Source organism: Perna viridis, chromosome 14, assembly GCF_037379345.1.
Source record: "Perna viridis isolate PV_CMFRI_1.1 ecotype Kerala chromosome 14, ASM3737934v1, whole genome shotgun sequence".
NCBI classification, from domain to species: domain Eukaryota; kingdom Metazoa; phylum Mollusca; class Bivalvia; order Mytilida; family Mytilidae; genus Perna; species Perna viridis.
The window spans coordinates 24,887,539-24,908,401 of NC_142458.1; the positions used below are offsets into that span (position 1 = coordinate 24,887,539).

At 31.8% G+C, this 20,863-nt stretch overlaps 1 protein-coding gene across 5 annotated transcripts in view; it reads right to left on the bottom strand.

The window, feature by feature from the left end:
* LOC148598746 (kinesin-like protein KIF13A) overlaps positions 1–20,863 on the bottom strand; it is a 173,619-nt gene that overhangs the window by 13,202 nt on the left and 139,554 nt on the right. For 2 of the 5 annotated variants that reach the window (XM_088561674.1, XM_088561673.1), the window contains exons 16-34: positions 19,186–19,326; positions 18,512–18,689; positions 16,929–17,091; positions 15,497–15,679; positions 11,354–11,500; positions 10,275–10,406; positions 9,380–9,544; positions 8,022–8,173; positions 7,517–7,649; positions 7,045–7,291; positions 5,639–5,765; positions 5,366–5,421; positions 4,712–4,842; positions 3,951–4,175; positions 3,558–3,611; positions 2,291–2,443; positions 1,670–1,747; positions 1,098–1,130; positions 668–737 (exon numbers count right to left, since the gene is read on the bottom strand). In XM_088561674.1, the coding sequence (XP_088417800.1) occupies positions 668–737; positions 1,098–1,130; positions 1,670–1,747; positions 2,291–2,443; positions 3,558–3,611; positions 3,951–4,175; positions 4,712–4,842; positions 5,366–5,421; positions 5,639–5,765; positions 7,045–7,291; positions 7,517–7,649; positions 8,022–8,173; positions 9,380–9,544; positions 10,275–10,406; positions 11,354–11,500; positions 15,497–15,679; positions 16,929–17,091; positions 18,512–18,689; positions 19,186–19,326 (2,568 nt within the window). Of the gene's footprint in view, positions 1–577; positions 738–1,097; positions 1,131–1,669; positions 1,748–2,290; positions 2,444–3,557; positions 3,612–3,950; positions 4,176–4,711; positions 4,843–5,365; positions 5,422–5,638; positions 5,766–7,044; positions 7,292–7,516; positions 7,650–8,021; positions 8,174–9,379; positions 9,545–10,274; positions 10,407–11,353; positions 11,501–15,496; positions 15,680–16,928; positions 17,092–18,511; positions 18,690–19,185; positions 19,327–20,863 lie in introns of all 5 variants that reach the window. The other 3 variants (XM_088561672.1, XM_088561670.1, XM_088561671.1) reach the window with 2 other exon arrangements.

The following is a 20,863-nucleotide window of genomic DNA, read 5'->3' on the forward strand; positions in this document are numbered from 1 at the left end:
ATGTGTCAATAAGTGTATTTAACATTTAACAAAATGTTTAAAAAAACATATTCTTATTCAAGCATTTCTTTAGTATTCAAAAAAGGTGAAAGATATAGTTTATTGACTGTTTTAACATTTCATAAAGACTATAACTTTTCTCTATTTAATTAATTTGTAACTTAACTTAACATGTACAAGGTCTGCAGAGTTTTAGAGTTAAAACTAAATATGAAGTCATAATTTTTTTAATTCAAAATAATTAGTCTATCATATGGAACTAAATATTCAATTTTAGAAAGGTTGTAAATATACAATAAATTTTCAATTATAATTGGTGAACAACTAACACGTATATCAAATTCCCATTTTAGATGTGAATTCTGTCCTTCAATTCAATGATACACGTAGAAAAAAATTCATGTCAGCATATTTCGGGCCAAAAAAATGTCCTTCAATTCAATGATACACGTAGAAAAAAATTCATGTCAGCATATTTCGGGCCAAAAAAAATAATGTGCAGGGCTATGTGATTATACAAAACATTTAAAGCACATGCATGACACAGAATTATGCTTTGGTCGACAAATATCTTTACCTAAATTTTTACATTGTTTTTTCAGTTCCTTTGCAATGATTTTCAGGTTTTTCCCAACATCTGACCTTGACCTTTTACGAAAAAACCTACCAGGCTGTGATGACCTTCGACCCGGTGACAAACTGTCGTAAGATAAATCTTGAATACTGTCTGCTCTTAGCTGCAAAATTAATCACAACAGTCCATATCATTGTTTAAATCAAATAAGCGTTTGTGCCCAGGAAAAAATTATACAACTGCCCTGAATTGGTACATTTACATGTAAATTTTTGATTTGGTATATAACACAATAACATCTATGTTGGTAAAGAATTGATAATTATTGATTTTCATTGACTTGATCTTCACAATATTGATTTTCACTCTTGAGTTGGCACAGCAAAAGTAAGAAAAGCAATCTGTGTTACATTAACTAATTATAACCTACTATTTTGGATCTGATATCATTGGTGTTTAATTAACAAATCCAGTGTCGTAATTAAAGTAATACAATCTAAGCTTAACCAATATTAAGTGTTACCTGTCCATCAAACTTAGTAGGTGTAAGGGCAGCCTGAAATGTAAAAAATAAAACAATAAATTCAATTTTGATGCTATACATATGACCAGAAGCAATGGCAATTCAATGATATCATTTTTGCAAACGATAAAATTATCTCCCTTTTTTCATACTGCAACAGAATTTCCAACTTTTCTTACTGAACACATAATTATAAAAAAAAAAAAACAAGTACTATTTCAAAAAGAAAGATAGCCGATGCACTAAAATTTAGTTCTTTATAGTAACAATTTTCTACATTTCATTCAGGAAATAACACATGACACGCAATTTCAATTTTCGATATAGTTTTTCGAACGCCACTAAGTTTAATACCAGTATCTGGCCAATCAGAAAACAGAATTGCAATCAGGTGACTTGCGTTTCCATGGAAGAGCGTCTTTAAGGTCAATGGGTAAAAAGCTTAAACTATACCTAATACGTCAGAAAAACATTTCATTTGAACCCACATTGACCCCCATATCATTTAACAAATGAGAAATTGTTTATTTTCAACATGTTATTCAAATTCAAGTGATAAATAAGTGACTTACATGAGCAATATTTGGTGTACTGGTAGTCTTTCTCAGTGCTCTCCCCTGGGCTGCTGTCAATTCTTTTACTTTCACCTCCTTAAAAATGTGAAAAATAAAAAAAAAAATATTTAAGGTTGTATTGATATAAGTTCATATATATATTTATATAAAAAAAACCCAGGTCAATATGTAAACCTGATTTACACCTCCCACTTTTTGCAGTATTGTCTCTACCTATTAAAGTATACCCAATATCAGTATCTTTTTCACAGTTTATAAATCAATATATTACTCTACAGCATTAGGGATAAGACACGTACACGTGAAATGACCCTTGGCAGTCAGGTAATCTCAATGTTCCATGGTTTAGGCCTTATAAACAAGTTTAACTCCACCATAGACATGAGCCTCTCCACAGTCTAGAGACGTTACTCATTGATGTGTCTTTATGTTAGTTTATTTAAATAGTCAGGGCCTTTCAGTGCTTACTTAAAGTAATGTTTACACTTAATGACCTTTTGCTGACCTCTGAAAGTATTTGCTATTGAGTTTTTTTATTATATAATCTTGCATTAGTTGCATTTCTTTTTATTTGTTCTTTTTTTCCTTTCTTTTTTTATATTATTTGCCCATAATTACCTGTCTAAGTCTATCCAGCGTCAGTATACTCTCTACAGCTGATACACCCTTGATATATTTCTCTATGTAGGTCTCCCCATCTGATGTACTAATATCATTAAATGATGCAGCCATCTGAGCTAGAGTTTCCATGTTTTCTAAATCTTCAGATGCCTATAAGTATACAAACACATTAATATGCCTGCCTTAAATTAGGTAGCAAGTCCCCACTTTTCAATTATTTCTCTATTCCTATTTTTTTGTTGTGTTGACTTATGGTAGGTTTTTTCGTACAACTTCATAAATTTTTTTTAATAGAAGTTGATTAAGAAAAAATCATAGAAATTCCATTTTATCATTGTTTTACTACAAACTGGCCATTTATGTCGCATTGTATTACCCTGAGCGAGGGGTGAAATAACAAAATAAATGGCCAGTCCATGGTAAAATAATAATAAAATGGAGTTTCCGTGATTTATTTGTATTCTAATAGGACAAGTTTCTTCATATTTTTTAACAGACGCAGCCTATGTGTTGCATGAAATGTTGGTCATGTGTTAATCACTTTTTTAACATGGCTGTGGTCTAAAGAGCCTTGAAGTATGTCATATTAGAATTAAGAAATAATTCGTGGAGGGGGTAGATTTGTACTCATTTTAACATGGGTATGGCATTTATTTAACACTGGGCGACAGTGAGATGTTAAATGAGAATATAAATGCCAAACCTATGTTAAAATGAGTACAAATCTACCCCCTCCATGAATTATTTCTTTTCTAATGACAAATACGGTAATTTTTGTGACAAAAATTTCCCTAGGCATAGCCAAAATAATGTCTGTTTTGTTTAACCTCCACCATATGGAAGTTTGTATATTTATGTCATCGTATATGTTAAATGTGTGTATTTATATAACTGATTTCAATTAGATAACCTATCAGTCATTAAATCATCGCATAAACGTTTTTAAATGAGCATTTTGTCTCGAAGCGACAATGAAAGAAAAGAGTCTGTGTGCAGGTGCTAAAGGTGGGATTGTACCGACATATACATATACCGACGATATGGAGACGTCATATTAGAATATTAGATTACAGTTGGGTGTAAATCATGCTTAGTGTTGAAGACTAGACTGTTGAATTTGATTATGACTTCGTGGGTGGTTGTTTCATGGACATTTCCCTAACACTTTGACTTCATTACAGGCTTCTCACAAGGAGAATTTCTTTTATGGATAAAAATTTCATTTTTTACAATAAGTTTAATCATTGATATGAATGATACAAACCTTAGGGATATTTGAAACTACTTCATAGCTTACACCACTAGAGTATAGCTTCTCCTATAACAGAAAAAAAATGTACTAAAAAATTATCATGCCATGGACAAAACCCAGGGCAAAAACTAAAAAAAACTGTGATCTATGCTCACTAGGTGATATCCAATCTCCCCTCTCAGGTGCTGTAAAGAAAATCACAAAGGTCATTGAAAAAGAGAAAAATATTGGAAATGCACAATGGTATCAAGTGATAAAGAATTTTTGAAAGTCTCCTCAAATTCCCTTCTGCAGTTCTTTAAAAGAGTTGTGGATTGGAAATGAGGACAGTCAATCAGCATGATCACTATATACCTCCTGCCTGAATCATGGACTCATTTTAAATAACCTTTGTTTAAGCCTTACCTGACCAGTGATTTTCTTCTTCAGCTTATCAGTCAGACTAGTGATACTAAAGTTAGTATATATGTTGAGACAGAGGCGTTTTCTGAGGACAATCTCAAGATAGGCAGGATGACTAAGTCTAACTACAGCTTTTAGAATCATATAAACACGTTCATTGGATGATGTGACTCGATTCAACATGGCTGAATCGTGGATGGAAGAATCCCATGATGCAACAGCATAAATCTACAAAAAAGAAATTAAATTAGTATTGTTTATAGATACAAAAAGTCATAAGTGTAAAATTCATCATAAGTTATGATGTCACAAAGCTATTTTTTCTATTGTGTTTTTTTTTCTTTTTACTCTTATATGTTTTTGTGAAATTTCTAACAGGATTTCAGTTTGAGGCATGTTTAGCCATTTGCATAGTGGCTTTTTTAAATGAACTCAAATTTCAAAGAAATTTGTCGATAAACATATAAGGATTAACTGATAGAAACTATTGTATTTAGGATATTGACCTACATAGTTCTTAGCCTAGCTGAAACATTGTGCATCTAATTATTGTCATAGGAGGTTTAAATGAACAGCTGTTTTCTCTATGACAAAAAAGAATGGATTATAGCAACTGCAATCAGGAAAAAAATACAAACATATTGACCTTGATACTAAAAAGTTAGATTTGTCATTTCATTAAATCTGTAATGTAGATTGTTTAAAAAAAAAAAGGACAGTACCAAAGTTTAAAACTTTTAAAATCATTTACTTGAATAACTTACACTGTCTTTATCTGTGACATTTTTAATGATAGGAAGATTGAATTGTTGTGACGATTGTTCTTTAGGCAGAATTGAGTTGATACCAGCAGCTTGTAGACCCTCTCTAGAACTTGGTGTACTTAGATCGTCAGCTGAAATATACAAGTTTTTCTTTAAATGTCTTCATTATTGTAACTCTGAACCAATTTATTATCCCTCAATCTTCTAAATGTAATGAGACTGGTAGAGAAACAGTCACTCAGTCAGGAAATGTTGGACATGTCTTTGTGTCCTATTTTACTTTTAAGTTTCATCTTGAAGAACTGTCATTGCTCTATTACTGTTGATTAATTATGTTGTCTGGGCCTTTCAGAGCTTACGCAAAGGTGTGTTTACACCTGTTGAATACCTTTTGGTGATCTCTGTAAGTATTTACTATTTTCATAAAAGTAATACAATGGTGCATTTGTTGAATTTCACCATATATGTTCTATTTTTTTTACTAAAATTTATGTTTGAAATTTTTCATAAGACCAGACCAGTGATCAAACCAAAAAGCCTCAGGACTGAAGTAGGATCACCATATCAGAAAGTCCTAACATGGAACATCTAAGTTTGTAGTAAACAGTATTATTTCAACTCTGAAATTTGGAAACACTGTTCAATATAACTTACCATTCAAATCAAGGAAGACAACTGGTGTATGACGTTCAATGTCATCTGGAGGATCCCTGTCAAAAAAGAAAAATACAGTTCAAATGTTTAAATTAACCAATATCTACACTGTGATTGGTTTAACCCTCTTCTCATAAAAAAAAAACTTAATTTTGTTTAATAGGAAAACCCACTTTTTAAGAAATATATAAAAATCTTTAATCACTAATCATACAAATTCAAAGAAAATCCTACTGGCACTATCAACTCTCATTTATTTCACAAAGGACCTACCAATCTGCAGGTGCACCTGGTATACCACTCCCTGGGGAGGGGACCATTACAGCATTTCTCTCCTCTGTCAGACACACCCATTGGTCCATCAGAGCTCTCTCCCTGTCTGCATCAGCTTCTGTTTTATCTGTGAATTTAAAAAGAACATCACAATCACTGGTGTAATGTAATTTTGATTTGACTTTGGGGCTTTAATTGGTAGTAGAAAGAGTAATCAAGGGAATCAAGGTTATAGCGGTAATCAAAGAGTAATCAAGGGAATCAAGGTTATAGCGGTAATCAAAGAGTAATCAAGGGAATCAAGGTTATAGCGGTAATCAAAGAGTAAATAAGGGAATCAAGGTTATAGCAGTAATCAAAAGAATGTAATCCAGGGACAAAGACCAGACATGGAAAACAGACATACACAACAAAGAACATGAATTAACTAAAATCATACAAAGTAACAAAAGCAAATGAGCAACTCGGACTCCACTAAAAACTGGGAGCATGGACCAGGTGCACCAGTAGGGTAAGCGACCTCTGCTTTTCTAGAAACACTAGAACTATGGCCATTCCTTTAATTGGTAGAACTATGGCCATTCCTTTAATTGGTAGTAGGACTATGGCCATTCCTTTGCAATAATTTTAGCATATCTAATCTTGTATGATTTTGAATTTTATTTTTTTTATTGTTTTAAAATATTTAGGGTGTAGTCAGATATCCATTTTTTAACCAATATATTTATGAGCCGGTCGAAACCAGAACCAGACTTTGGGGTTAAGGAATTTTTTTCATAATTCATCAAAAGCTGATCAGACTACATTTCACTGATTATTTATTACATTTGGGACGATTGTTGCCTTTATGACACAATTTTCATTTAAACTTATGTTTAATAATAACGTCTAATTAAACCGATGATAACTTTTCGTGAAGAGCTAACTAGCAAGGACAACAATTCCTTTAAAATTTTGAATATACCATTTTTTCTTACATGTGATCCTTTTCTCCACAACAGACCCTTTTGGGGTAAGATTATGATCATGCTCAACATACACTTCCATAAGGTAGGGCCTGGGTAGAACAAGAAATTATTTCCTGGAAGTGTATAATGAGCATGCTCATTTACCTAACTTACTTAAGCATGCGTTGCTAAACGACTATACCAAAGTTAGACTGTTGCTTCTGGTCCATGCTCCCAGTTTTTAGTGGAGCCAGTGTTGCTCATTTACTTTTGTTACTTTGTATGTATTATTCTGATTATTGTATGTTAATTGTTGTGTGTGTAAATTTTCCATGTTGGGTCTTTGTCCCAGGATTACATTCTTTTGATTGCCGCTATAATCTTATTTCCCTTGATTACTCTTAGCAAAAAAGGTCTATTGACACTTTTCAAATATAATGGAAAAATATATCTGCATACCTGGTTTATTAATTAATTTTTGTATCTGTTCATTGAGGTATTCTTTCCTTCTTTCTAATGCATCAGACCACCTCTCCCGTAACAATGTTAAATCTTCCTCCTGATAGCTATCCAGTCCCTTCTGTGTCATTTTATTCCGAGAACAAATACATCCAACAGATATTGAAGATATGGATTCACATATTAATGGTAAAGTCCCTGAATTCTTACTAGGTTTTACTTTAACACCGATTCTTCTTGTATGACCCTGAAAAATGTAGAGAATGAAAACTGCTGAACAAAAAATTGAAAATAATTCAGCAGCAAAAGGGCTTTTTTTAAATTCTATGAAAGTCGAGCATATTCAACCACTATTCAACACTTAGACTATGAAAAGGACAGATATATCTATAAATTTAGAAAATAACTTTTATATTACTTTAACATACTTTCTTTCTAAATCTTCAATACAAAATCATATCCTCATTTATACCTGTTGTAATTGGAACACTCCAGCTGAAGGAACGTCAGGTCGTGGTTGAACTTCTACGGGGACATATTCTCCCTGATGATTGAGTTCCTGTACATCAACAAACATTTCTATCTTTCTCATCACCTCCTGCCATCTATAAAATACAGGTAATGAATGTAATAGATCATGTATTGGCAACCCAAATGATAAACCTTGTATCTGACAACAATGACATGAGCAATGGAAATAGAAACATAACACTTTTACAACCATGAAGTAGACTTAAAGAGTTATTTTGCTGTGAAGATATGTCTACCTTGAAGATCAGCTGCAAGACATCTTAATGCTGCTTTTATATCTTTTATTATGCATATTTTGCTCCACTTAAGTTTTTTTTTGTTACTATGACATTGTAAACCCCACACACAGTTATGAAAGGGAAAACTTTTACTCAGAGGTTTTAACAATATGTTGATTTATTGTCGCATCCTACTTTTATTTTGTTTATTTTTCCAAACATACTGACCTTTCAGAAAGTGACCTTGACCTGACATTAACATTGTCAACAGTTTTGTCATTGACATTGAACCCTTGACTCCTGTGACCCCACACTTCAATTGATAAAGCACCATCCTGGCAATACTCAATAAATTCTTCTGTTGTTTGCACTTTAAAATCCTGAAAAAGATTAAAATTGTAAAAATGGTAATAAAAACATTTTCATCCAGACTATAGTAACTGGTCAGGCACTAGGTGATAAATTTCCACAACTATGACCTTTGGAACAGTTCGTTCGGGAGATTCTCCCCCATTGACACTGTCTTTATATCTGGAGTGCTACTTAAAACACACATGAAGTACATATTCCCTTGCTCAAATACAGAATATTTCTATAATTAACCTTGATTTCTGCGATTTCATCAAATAGTATTTTCCAATTTAAAGTGACAAGATATTTTATTATCTACAACTGTTTATGACAATAGATTAAAATTGTAATTGATAGAATTTCATTACAGAATAACTGACATTTGATTGCAATAACCTTAATTTAAACAGTAAAACTATATTATGAATGAATGTTATCTTAAAAAGTGGATGACTAATTTAACCATGGAATCTTATAATCCATAGTTTATAATTCAACTACATCAGTACTAATGTGAAACATGACATATATGGCATGAAACTACAGTTTAAAGTATTAATACTTTCATAATTCATTTTCTCAAACCATTAACCAACTTCCCAGAACGCCAATTATACCTAACTGGATTAGTCATGTGTGAAATGCACATTTTCTGCAGCAAAACAATTAGTGTCAAGACTAACTGCAAAACAATTGGTTTTATTGTATTTATAAGATCATTATTTAGGTAACTGATGGCATGGAAAGACTCAGTTGTTTCTTGCAGATTACTGTAACAGTATTATTGAAATATTTCAAGGACAGAAACAATATAGAGAGAGTGCAGGAAATAATGAGTGTAGGGCAAGTTGCTGACTTGAAAGCTTAAAGATTTTTCTTAATTTGTTTAATTCTTGGTACTACCAAAAGTGTTAAATTGATGGTCTCTAATTTTCTGCTCTATGTTCACACTTCTTTAATAAAGGAAAGTCTACCAAACTTTGTGTCTATATTCTTGATATTTAATTTATTAATTTATAAAGCTCAGAAAGCCTTGCCCTTTAAATTTAAAAAGTGCAAAAATATCATCTAAATGTGGATACAGTTAAAGATTTTATAATTGACATGTAACATTAACCTATGACTACCAATCCACCATCATACAATGTAGGAATTAGCTTTTCATTATGGCCAGAAATGAGCTAACTGTTAATTGGTAGACAGGAACCTATTGTTGTTTGATAATTCAATATTACCTTTGAATGTCTGAACACAAATGTTTTGGTTTGGTCCGAATCAACAACATCAGGATGTATCTCAGGGGGGACAACTATGGACTCTTCATGACCCCAGACTGTATACTGACAGAAAACAAAATGGCTCAGAGATGGTGGCAATCCTTTGGCTTCATGGATTACGATCTAAAATAAAATAAACACTTGTATTAAGCAACATGGTTCAACCTTCATCATGTTTTCCCATATATTAAGTACAGTCCTTGAACCAATCCGCTCAACGATTTGATGAATTGATGACTGTTGACTGATTGACCGCTGACTGATAACCGGTGACCAATCTGATCACAGTTTTGTTTTATAAAATGACGTAATATCTGTTCAAAATAAAAGAAATGTAAAATAAATGTATAAATTGATTTTTAAATCTATTACATTATGTAAATATGTGTAAAATTAACAAAGAAAACAAGAAAAACCATAAAATACATTGACCGCTCTTTGGTCACGTGATGCGATCACCAATTTAATCGACCAGTTTGATGGATCGATGACTAATCAAATTTCCATACATAAGCTGATAAGGTCATTGTATGTATCAATAAAAGTATATTTGCAGGATTATCTAAAAGAAACCATATATTTTTTACTGACTGAGAAATAAGAAAATGGTGTCAAGGAAGGTATAAGTGATTAATTTCAAAGATAATCTTATCTAGAATTTCTAAATACTTGGTAGTGTAGTACGACAGTATATTAATGAGAACATGAAAAATCATACATTTGTGAATGATCTTTCCGAAGAAAACTTTTTCAGGAGACCTATACATATAAAATGTTTGTGGTTGTGTGCTTGCATGGAATTCATAAGAATTCATAATTTGCCAAGGTCAAAAGGTTAACATATTTGACCTACCCTAACAATCATAGGTGAAGGTCGTCTTTCTATAGGACTGGTTTCTTCATCAACCTCCTCATTAGTATCAGCATAGCGATCCATGAAAGATCCACCAAGCTTAGATATCTGTATATGAAGCTTTCCTGACACCTACAAAAAAAACAAAATAATATAATTAGAGCCCTCCATGTTAATCATAACAGAACTATATGGAATACTTCAGAACAAAATGAATTAATATTGTTCAAGATTCAGTTTTTGTAAGCTTTATAATTTTCTTAGTTAATTGACAAACCATCAAAATCTCCCTTTGTAGGAATTATACAACAATGATGTACTATTTCATTTCTAAATCTATTTAATACTTTAGTTATAGGGTTTATAAGTCTCGTTCTAGTTTCAGTTTCCCTTCCAGTATTTCTGATGTAGAACGTATTGAAATTCAAAGACACATCTGCATTTTATTGTTTACTTCTGGGAAATCAAAACGCTGCATCACTATGCAAAATCTTCTGTTTTATGCTTTTCTTCAAATTTATGTCCTGTAGAACTAGATATTTGTCATTTTTTATCAGTATTTTTACACAAAAAGATATTTTGTTTTTTATATGTAACTCAATGCTATGTTAATGATGAATCTCCATGCATTTGAACGGTAGATGATGACCCATTCTCATGAAACCATGGAGTCACATGACGAGACTTACATACTCTATATTAGCACCTTTTTAATCAATGACAGCAACATTTTGCTGTCATACAAATTTTATTCAATGAGTTCAATAAAAAATCAATGAAAACCATAATTAAATCAAAATCAAGTCCCAGTGCTGGCCGTTTGGAGAAGTTTCAATGTATTAAAGATGAGGAATACTCAATAACTCTTGTCTTATTTGAAGGCCTTGTTTACTCAGAAACATTATTTAGACATGGGTGATAGTTGTTATTACTTCCCATTGGTAACATATGTAGACAACATGGTAATTACAAAAAAAATAACAGCTGTAAGTATACATAAATGTACTATTGTATCTCTCTTTGCTGACATATATAAAAGGCACATAGCAATCAAATTTTTAAAACAGCATTGTAATTACCTCCCCTTGCTGACTGATGATGGGCACATGGTAATCAAGTTTGACATCGTGGAAGAGACATTCAAGGAAGACATTAGCTACACCAATCAGGTTGTGGTTTTCCTGTGACTCGTAAAATGGATCTGCTTTAACAGGCTGGCCATCATCCTAAAAATATACACCTCATGTGTTTACAAGTTTCCTGACAATTACAAACAGCAATAAAAAAAAAATAAATTGTGACCAGTGATCTACACATAGATGAACAATAACATTATAATTAAAAGGAACTTCAAGGGACTAAAATAAACTTTTTTTGTATGTCAATTTATTGTAAAATTTGAAAAAATACTACTTTAGAACTTTGATAGTTTGTGACCTGGATATTGCCTCTATATATCTGCATGTCTGTTTGACATATTTACAAAATAGGTCTAAGTCAGGATGAACTGACAAAGGAATTTCTGGTCCACTGATGTCAAACATTTCAGCATTGTTTAGCTGTAAATGTTGTTCTAACTTAACTACAAAGCTCCAATTTTAAGCATAATTGCAGGAAAAGACTATAAGCTTCTTTTAAGCAAGATATTATAATGGTAAAATTACAATTACTCTTAAATTGTCTGTTGATAAACATCTGCCATATTTTTAGAAGTTATAGTAAATTTCAACTTCTTTGATACAAAAGCAAATCAAACTATAAGAATCTGACATAGTGTGGTATTGATTTCAATACAAAATATACTCAGAACCAAGCTAGATTTGTTCTATAATTGTTACTGCTCTATTTCAAAATGCTATAATAATACAATATTTAAGCTTCAGATTCTTGTCATTTACAAGACTTTTTCTACCATAATCTCAACTTTATCTCACATGTGACTTTTTCTACCATAATGTCTACTTTATTTCACAAGAGCTTTTTCCTACCATAATCCATACTTTATTTCACATGTGATATTTTCTACTATAATCTCTTCTTTATTTCACTTGTGACTTATTTCACCATAATCTGTGCTTTATTTTACATGTGACTTTTTCTATCATAATCCGTACTTTTTTTTTCTGACCCGACTTACAGCACCATTGATTAGGTAATATAATCCCTTAATGAATTCAAAGAACAGAGAATACCCTTTCTATTAAAGGGTATAAAATTCAATTCATATAAATGACCTTTTTAACGTTCACTTACTTCCTTAATTTCAAATAATGACACAAATTAATTGAAGGGAAAAAACAATATACAGTTTAGAGAAGTACACTGACCACGATAATTAGAGAAGTACACTGACCACAATAATTAGAGAAGTACACTGAACACAATAATTAGAGAAATACAATCTACATAACCATTACAAAAAAACCAAACTCTTACAACTAAACAAAATAACATTAAGAAGAACATAAAACAAGTTATGGAAGTGAAAAATTAAAATCATGCCCTGGCACCAAACAATAACACAAGTTATAGAGGGGACAAATTAAAACCACGCCCTGGCACCAAACAATAGCACAAGTTATAGAAGGGACAAATTAAAACCACGCCCTGGCACCAAACAATAACACAAGTTATAGAGGGGACAAATTAAAACCATGCCCTGGCACCAAACAATAACACAAGTTATAGAAGGGACAAATTAAAACCATGCCCTGGCACCAAACAATAACAAAAGTTATAGAAGGGTCAAATTAAAACCATGGCCTGGCACCAAACAATAACAAAAGTTATAGAGGGGACAAATTAAAACCATGGCCTGGCACCAAACAATAACAAAAATTATAGAAAGGACAAATTAAAATCATGCCCTGGCACCAAACAATAGCACAAATTATAGAAGGGTCAAATTAAAACCATGGCCTGGCACCAAACAATAACAAAAGTTATAGAGGGGACAAATTAAAACCATGGCCTGGCACCAAACAATAACAAAAATTATAGAAAGGACAAATTAAAATCATGCCCTGGCACCAAACAATAGCACAAATTATAGAAGGGTCAAATTAAAACCATGGCCTGGCACCAAACAATAACAAAAGTTATAGAAGGGACAAATTAAAACCATGCCCTGGCACCAAACAATAACAAAAGTTATAGAAGGGACAAATTAAAATCATGGCCTGGCACCAAACAATAACACTAGTTATAGAAGGGACAAATTAAAATCATGCCCTGGCACCAAACAATAACACTAGTTATAGAGGGGACAAATTAAAACCATGGCCTGGCACCAAACAATAACAAAAGTTATAGAAGGGACAAATTAAAATCATGCCCTGGCACCAAACAATAACACTAGTTATAGAAGGGACAAATTAAAACCACGGCTGGCACCAAACAATAACAAATATTATAGAAAGGACAAATTAAAACCAAGGCCTGGCACCGAACAATAACACAAATTACGCTAACTGACAACTTCTACCGAACAGTAACACAAATTATGCTAATTGACAATTCGTACCAAACAATAACACAAATTATGCTAATTGACAATTGGAAGAGAGAATTGAATTTCAACAGCAACAAATCCTAAACAAATCTCCAGTATCTTGACAAGGGAAAAGATTCTGACTGAATCAATTAAGATCTACAAGGATTTTGATTGAACAGAACTGGTCATATTTGACAGGTTTTGATCATCCATCATCTTGGCAGACAGTCTGGCACCTAGTACTTTACTTTGACCCAATTGTCATGTTCAAGATGATGGAGCATTGAAAAATATAACCTGATGTTATTACTAGAAGTCGAGGATAATAGGTGAAGATTTCAAAATGTCTGCATAGAGGAAATTTCTATCAGACTACATACAGGAGCTCCTGTTGAAGATGATCATGATTTAAAAGAAATGAGTTTTACTAGGAATGGCTAGAGTAAAACAGCCATTAGTGGGAACCATATTTGTAATACAATTGATTCTACGTCTGCTAATTTTTAAAAAATTCAAAACTCACATCAATATCCTATTATATCCACGCGAAAAATTCCTCTTACTTGCATAACAAAAACCTAAAAGTTAGAAAATTTCTCTCATTTGCATAAATGCCTTTTAAAGTTAACTTAAAATGCACCAAAATGGGTAATACAATAAGGCTATGCAAACAAAATTCAATAATTTTTTTGTGACAACTGGTTTCTAAAAAAAAATCATTTTTCTTGTCTTAGATTGTAAACTATGTATATTGTTAAAATTTCCCTTTAAATAATTTTCTTTTTTTAAAATTGCATAATTTTCTCAAACAAAATAACAGTAAAATGAAGAGAGATGCACTGTATACAAAATCATTAATATTGACACCATAAAATAATTCGTTGAGAAAGGCATTGTTTATAGTACATTGGGAATTAACTGCCAATTTCAGTTACTGAAGATACAAATTCTTATTATAGAACTGATAAATTGACTATAAATTAAACTGATGCAATTTTTATTCTTATTTGATTAGCTGAAAGGCTGATTGATTGATTGATTGACTGATTGATTATAGTTTAAACCCTATGTCGATATTTCACTGATATCGAAAAAAAGACCCTGTTTGTACTTATTAATTGCCTTTAGCTGAAATTCGATGAACTAGCTCACAGTAGCAAGCCCGAGCTTGCAGTAAGGTAGATCACTCCAATCCAACACATTTCTTGATACCAAGACAAACAGCTGTCAGTCTATCCCCTATATGCTGCATGCTAAAAAACTAGCATACTTTATTATGTTCTGATTTTCTAGCAGTATTTCAGTTTACACTACAATATAGAACATTGAATTTCAGTGAATAAGGAGACAAAAGCAAGAAAATAAAGTTTTATCCAAAACCAAAATCAGCAGGCTTAAAGCTAAGCAAGGGAAGGTAATTCTGTTGCAAAATATTTGTAGGACATTTTTTTTAACAGAAGGTTTACCTAATATGGAATAACTTAAAATACACTGTGTAAACTCAATCTGACAATACAACAATGCTGGAATATACTACTTCTTTTTAGATGTAGGTGATGGTCAAAACTCAATCTGACAATACAACAATGCTGGAATATACTACATCTTTTAAGGTGTGGGTGATGGTCATTTGTAGTAAAAGAAAGATGAATAAAAAAAAGTTCAAACCACCTAAACCAAGTAACTGAATAAAACGCAAACTTAAAAGCATCATGCTAAGCACACAAACCGACGACGAGTCATCATCATCTACATCATCCTGTACCATCATTGGCAATCCCTGCGTCTTCCGTTCTTCATACATATCTCGCATGTCTATCAATTTATTCTCAAACTTCTCCATGGACCAGATCTGGTTGCCTCTTTTCTTCCTCTTGACTAAGATGGCTGGTTCACTTATCATGGTCCCTTTCTGTAAGGCAATAGGGTAAATTACAAATTTTAAATTTTGGCAATATTACAAATGTTAAATTTTGGCAATATTATAATAAATTTCTTGACTAAACATGAAGTTGCACATGTTGTCACACCATGAATACTCCCACTTGTACATGAAGTTGATATCACAGAGAAACCAAAATCACTTATAACATATATGCCTTCTCTATATGAAGCCACACAACAAATTTGAAATCAATCAATCCATTAAGAGCTGAGATTTTTGCGATTTTTATCCCTATTATTCCATATAGTGAAACATGGCAAAGTCCAACAAATCAAGAAGTTAATACTGGAGATCAATCAAAGTCGTTCATAACATATATGCCTTATATATATGAATCCATCCACTTTGAGCAACAATAACAGCAATAAAAATTTGGACAGACAGACAGACAGACAAGGTGATTCCAATACACCATCCACTAGTTCAGTGGGCACATCAAAATCAAAATATTGTGATGAAGCATTTGATACTCTACTTTTTTCCTCATTTAAATTCTGTAAAAAAAAATGTTTTTAAGTCATATTCAGATATATGAATTTTATAATTACTCGCCATGATTTAACTCATTGTCTGTTTTTTTTATTATTAAAAGTAGGTCTACATATTTTCTTGGACACTTTAGTTTTATTTTTTGTTTACATTTACAAACAATTTAGTTGTAACCATGACTTAATTTGAAAATAAATGACAATACATGTATTAAGGAGTGAGTTCAGAACTATTGTGATGTTTTACAGTAAACACAAAAAAATAATGGCAACAACTGCATATTGATTATTCCAGTGTGTCATTATTGTGCCCGATTTTTTTTTCAAATAAAAATTATCAAAGAAAGTGTTAAGAACTAATAAAATGATGTTTTATTTCCATGCTCTTATGTCTGCATGAAATTAAAGAAAATCACAGCTTGTAAGAAAAACATTTTTACAAGTTTTTGTTACATGTCATTAAAATGCTTAAATGCATACATATATCTTTGAATGGTAAAAATTATTTTTTTTCAAACTTCAAGAACACAGATAAATACTGCACATGTATCAATTATTCAGGTGATCAGATAAGCATGAAAAAATAAGTAGCCATGATATTAATTTTTAACACTATATATTGAAAGTATGAAAATTTATATTCTTGATAATGTTAACTTGAAAAGATCTGCCAATATCAGCAACAGGATAAAAATACATTGACAGTAGTTATCACTAAGATTACTGACCCGTCTGTTAGGACTAAGGTTACAGGCAGGTATCTGTAAGGTCACATGGAATTCTGTCTTTTTGCCCATCTCCTGGGCGAGAACATTTGCCTCCTGTACAAGGGCATTAGCTTTAGCTACTTCCTCTCTAAGTTTTACCAGGCTTTGTTTGAAAGTCTTCTCCCTGTAATCAATTATGATAAAAGCATCTAAATAACAATTATTCAAGGATCACAAAAGGATATTTTGGTCAATTTTTATTTAAAAGGCCCAAGCATGAGGTTCTTTACATTTTCTGTGGTGCACCAGTTTTCTTGAGTTTTTCAAATTCTACACTGGATGCAGAATTTCTGCTGTAATTGACAACAAATAATCAAATAAATGATAATTTACAGACCCACAAAAATGGCTTCTTGTGAAGAAAGTAGTTCCAGTGAACTGTCCCTAAATGTAGGTAAATAATCATACTTTAACCATCTTTAAAATGCTGGCAATAAATATAACTTGACTTTCTAGACTCCCAAAACATTTACTAAGTTCGATATAAATCAGGTGAGAAAGGAAATCTCTTAGATGTCCACGGAGAAGAAATACAAATTAAAAGACACGAGACAGTCATAGTTCAGTTGGTAATGTGTAGTGGCAAAGTCATAAAATAGTTGTACCAAAAACAAAAGTGAAAATTCAATAAGAGGAGAAATATTAATCAGGTGATTTGGGTAGTATTCTTGAACTGCAGGGGGAACAGTTCTGTCAAACAATCCTTTCCTAATAGTTTATTTCCAGTTTTAACAAACCAATCTTTTATCTCAATTTTAAAACTTCTTATAACAAAGTTGCTTTGTCATTCCATCTATAGTGATATGAAGGGAATGTTTTCATCAGAAAAAAATATGAATAAACTATTTCTGATTAAAAATATTTAATGTACTTCTGTGAGAAGGAGTAGTAGCAAGGTTTGGAGAAACTGAAAATAAACTGACACTCCATGAAAAATACTAGTAATACTATCTCCTGAATGATAATTGATTCGATCTTCCAAGAAAAATTCCATTAAGTTTACAAATAAGTCTTTCTAATCATTCCTGCATACAAAACACCTCTTTTACAAAAAAAACTTTCAGTAGCAGTAACAAACATAACAAATTGGCTCAAATCCTCAATTTCACAATAAATCCTTATTTCTGTAGTTAATCAGGCCTAAGATTACACAAGTTGCTATCATTTCTATTTGTACTATGTCAAGCTAGACCATCATTCCTTAACACCAAACAGATGACTTATTAAATCACTAAGGACGACTCTTAGTAGAATTGATGAAGTACTGTAAGACTGCTGATTGCTCGGATTAGAAATGGAGTGGTACTAATTACAGAAGTATCATTACAAACACTGATCCAGTCTTACATACAAGGGGAATTGTCACATATGTACATAAAAAGTTTTATAACACATCAAAACATATAGTAGGGACACATTTAGGAATTCGTCATTTTGTGTAAATGAAAACACTTAAAAATGTTACACAATTTTTTAACAATATTCAGATGTTGGAATAGACAAGTTTCATCAAACATTAATTTGTATCGTCATTACAACCCTACCTTTCTTCAGCCCATTTCTGGTACCGTTTCTGTATACCACTGTGTGATGAACCAGTTGGAGAGGTAAAACTCATGTTAAATGGCAGGATTGGCATTGATGGTGTCCCAGGGGACATAATCTGGTTACGTAACAACTGCATCTGTCTCTCGTATTGCTTCCTTTGTTGTTCTAATGCCTCTACAAAAGAACAATAAATCAATATTTTATATAAAGTTTATCAAAAATGTGTCATTTGTTCCATCTGGACCTTTTTCTTTTGTAGTACAGCCTCAAACTTTATGATCAGTTCTGATAACACCAAATTTACAATCACACACCTTTTATAAGTCCTAACTTATTCCATTGCTTGACAAATCTTGAGATAAACAATATGATTCCCTTATCATAATAATTAGGCCCTTAGTTCCAAAATTGTGACTATAGCTTTCTCAATTTGTAATTAATTACAAGATTAAATTTTTGTCCTTTTAATATTGTCCAATAATTCAATACATAGCTTCATGTACAGGTACAAACTTCTCTGTTCTAACTATGATGTTTCTCATATTTCTGTATTGGATTATTAATTGTTTATCAAGTAATTTCCAGCGAAGAAAACTACATGACCCTCTTTCCTAAATTCATGTTTAGCCCCAAAATGTTCCTGAACTTTGAACCAAGTACAAGTTCTTACCTTCTTTATCCTCTTGATGCTGTTTAACGATTCCTTCGATGGCTTCCTGTATTGGGTCGTTACTGAACTGTTTGTCCATCAACTCTTGTTGAGCAAAGCTGTAATCAATCTGCTGCTCAGGTTCAGTGGAACTTTGTGGACCTGAAAATTGTTTTTTGATAAAAATGAAATGAACAATAAACATTATGATAATTTGACAGAAGTTATCAATAAATTAAGATACAAGCAAGTAAAGCAATTAGCCATCAATCTCTTGTAAAAATACTCAGATACCCTTTTGTACAGGGGATTTGAAAATAAATGGGGGCACACACACCAAAGATTACCTTGCTTGATTTGTAGACAAGACCAGCAAAATATTTGTCTATGTTAAAAACTAGTAACAAAATAGCAATATTTGAAGGGAGGTAGTTGCAGCAATTCTAAGGTAGAAAACCTTAAAAAATAAACCATGTAGAAGCTGAGAGTAAGGTCATTATGGTTTTGAATTAAACATACCTGTATACAGTTCGAATTTCAATATCCAAAATATTTTATTTTTATGGTGTCCTATTATCTCAAGAATGAATGCTATTATCTTAATATGGAAATACCAAATTCCTAATAATAATCTATGCATTAATTTCAGATAAAACTTTCATACTGTATAGGTGTAAAATAGATGCATTTCCATTATTCATTATTGAGTTTCAAGAATATATGTTTCAAAACAAATTAAGTGAAAAATTTGTGGCAAACTATTTGATTTTTTAAAAGTTTACAATAAAGTTCGATATTGCAAGTAAAAAACAAACAAAAAAAATCATTTGAGTACTGTGCATTAGTAACATTTATATAATATAGGAATATTGATATGTTTTAAAGTCTAGTCATAAAAGTATTGATTGAACAAAGAGCTTTATTTGAGACAGTAAATTTTTTTAGGAAAAAGTTTCATGAGAAAATCATTAGATTTACCATTACATATTTATAGGTTCCACAAAATTAGTGAAAGTTGAATATCGCAAAATATAAACTCAAGTCATTTAGTTACTACATCATAATAATAACGTGACTCAGCAACATTCAAATTTTACAAGTTATAAAATCTATTTCTATTTGATTCCTCTGAAATATTTAGAAACTTGACCTTCAGTAGTTGCCATGGCAGAAATTTTTGCAATTGTCTGTTTTTGATGTCACCAATATTTACGAGAAAACAACATATGTTTTTACGACTTTGTCAATTAATTGCAATCTTCAAACCTGTCAAATCTACAGTGAAGACAGACCTTATCAAATCACCTCATTGTTTTCCATCTACTGTCACATTATTATTGTAATAGCATATTGAACCAATAAGTTGATTCAGGCAATTACACTCCTTAAGATGTTTAGGTTTCCTGCACCCATGTTACCTAAACACAGGGTAAACACTCACCAAACGCACAATAAATGAATGCTTCTATTATGCATTCAAAAGAAGGCTCCCATCGTGCATTTAGATGCATGATAAATGAACGCTCTCAGTGTGCATTTAAAGGCATCATAAATAAACGCTGTTAGCATGCGTTTACTGGTAAACGCAGGATACACAAATGCTCATAGCGTGCTTTTCAACACATGATACACATACACTCACATGCTAAAATGGGAAACGTGAATGTTTCAAGGAGTTTACCATAAGAAACTAATAGAA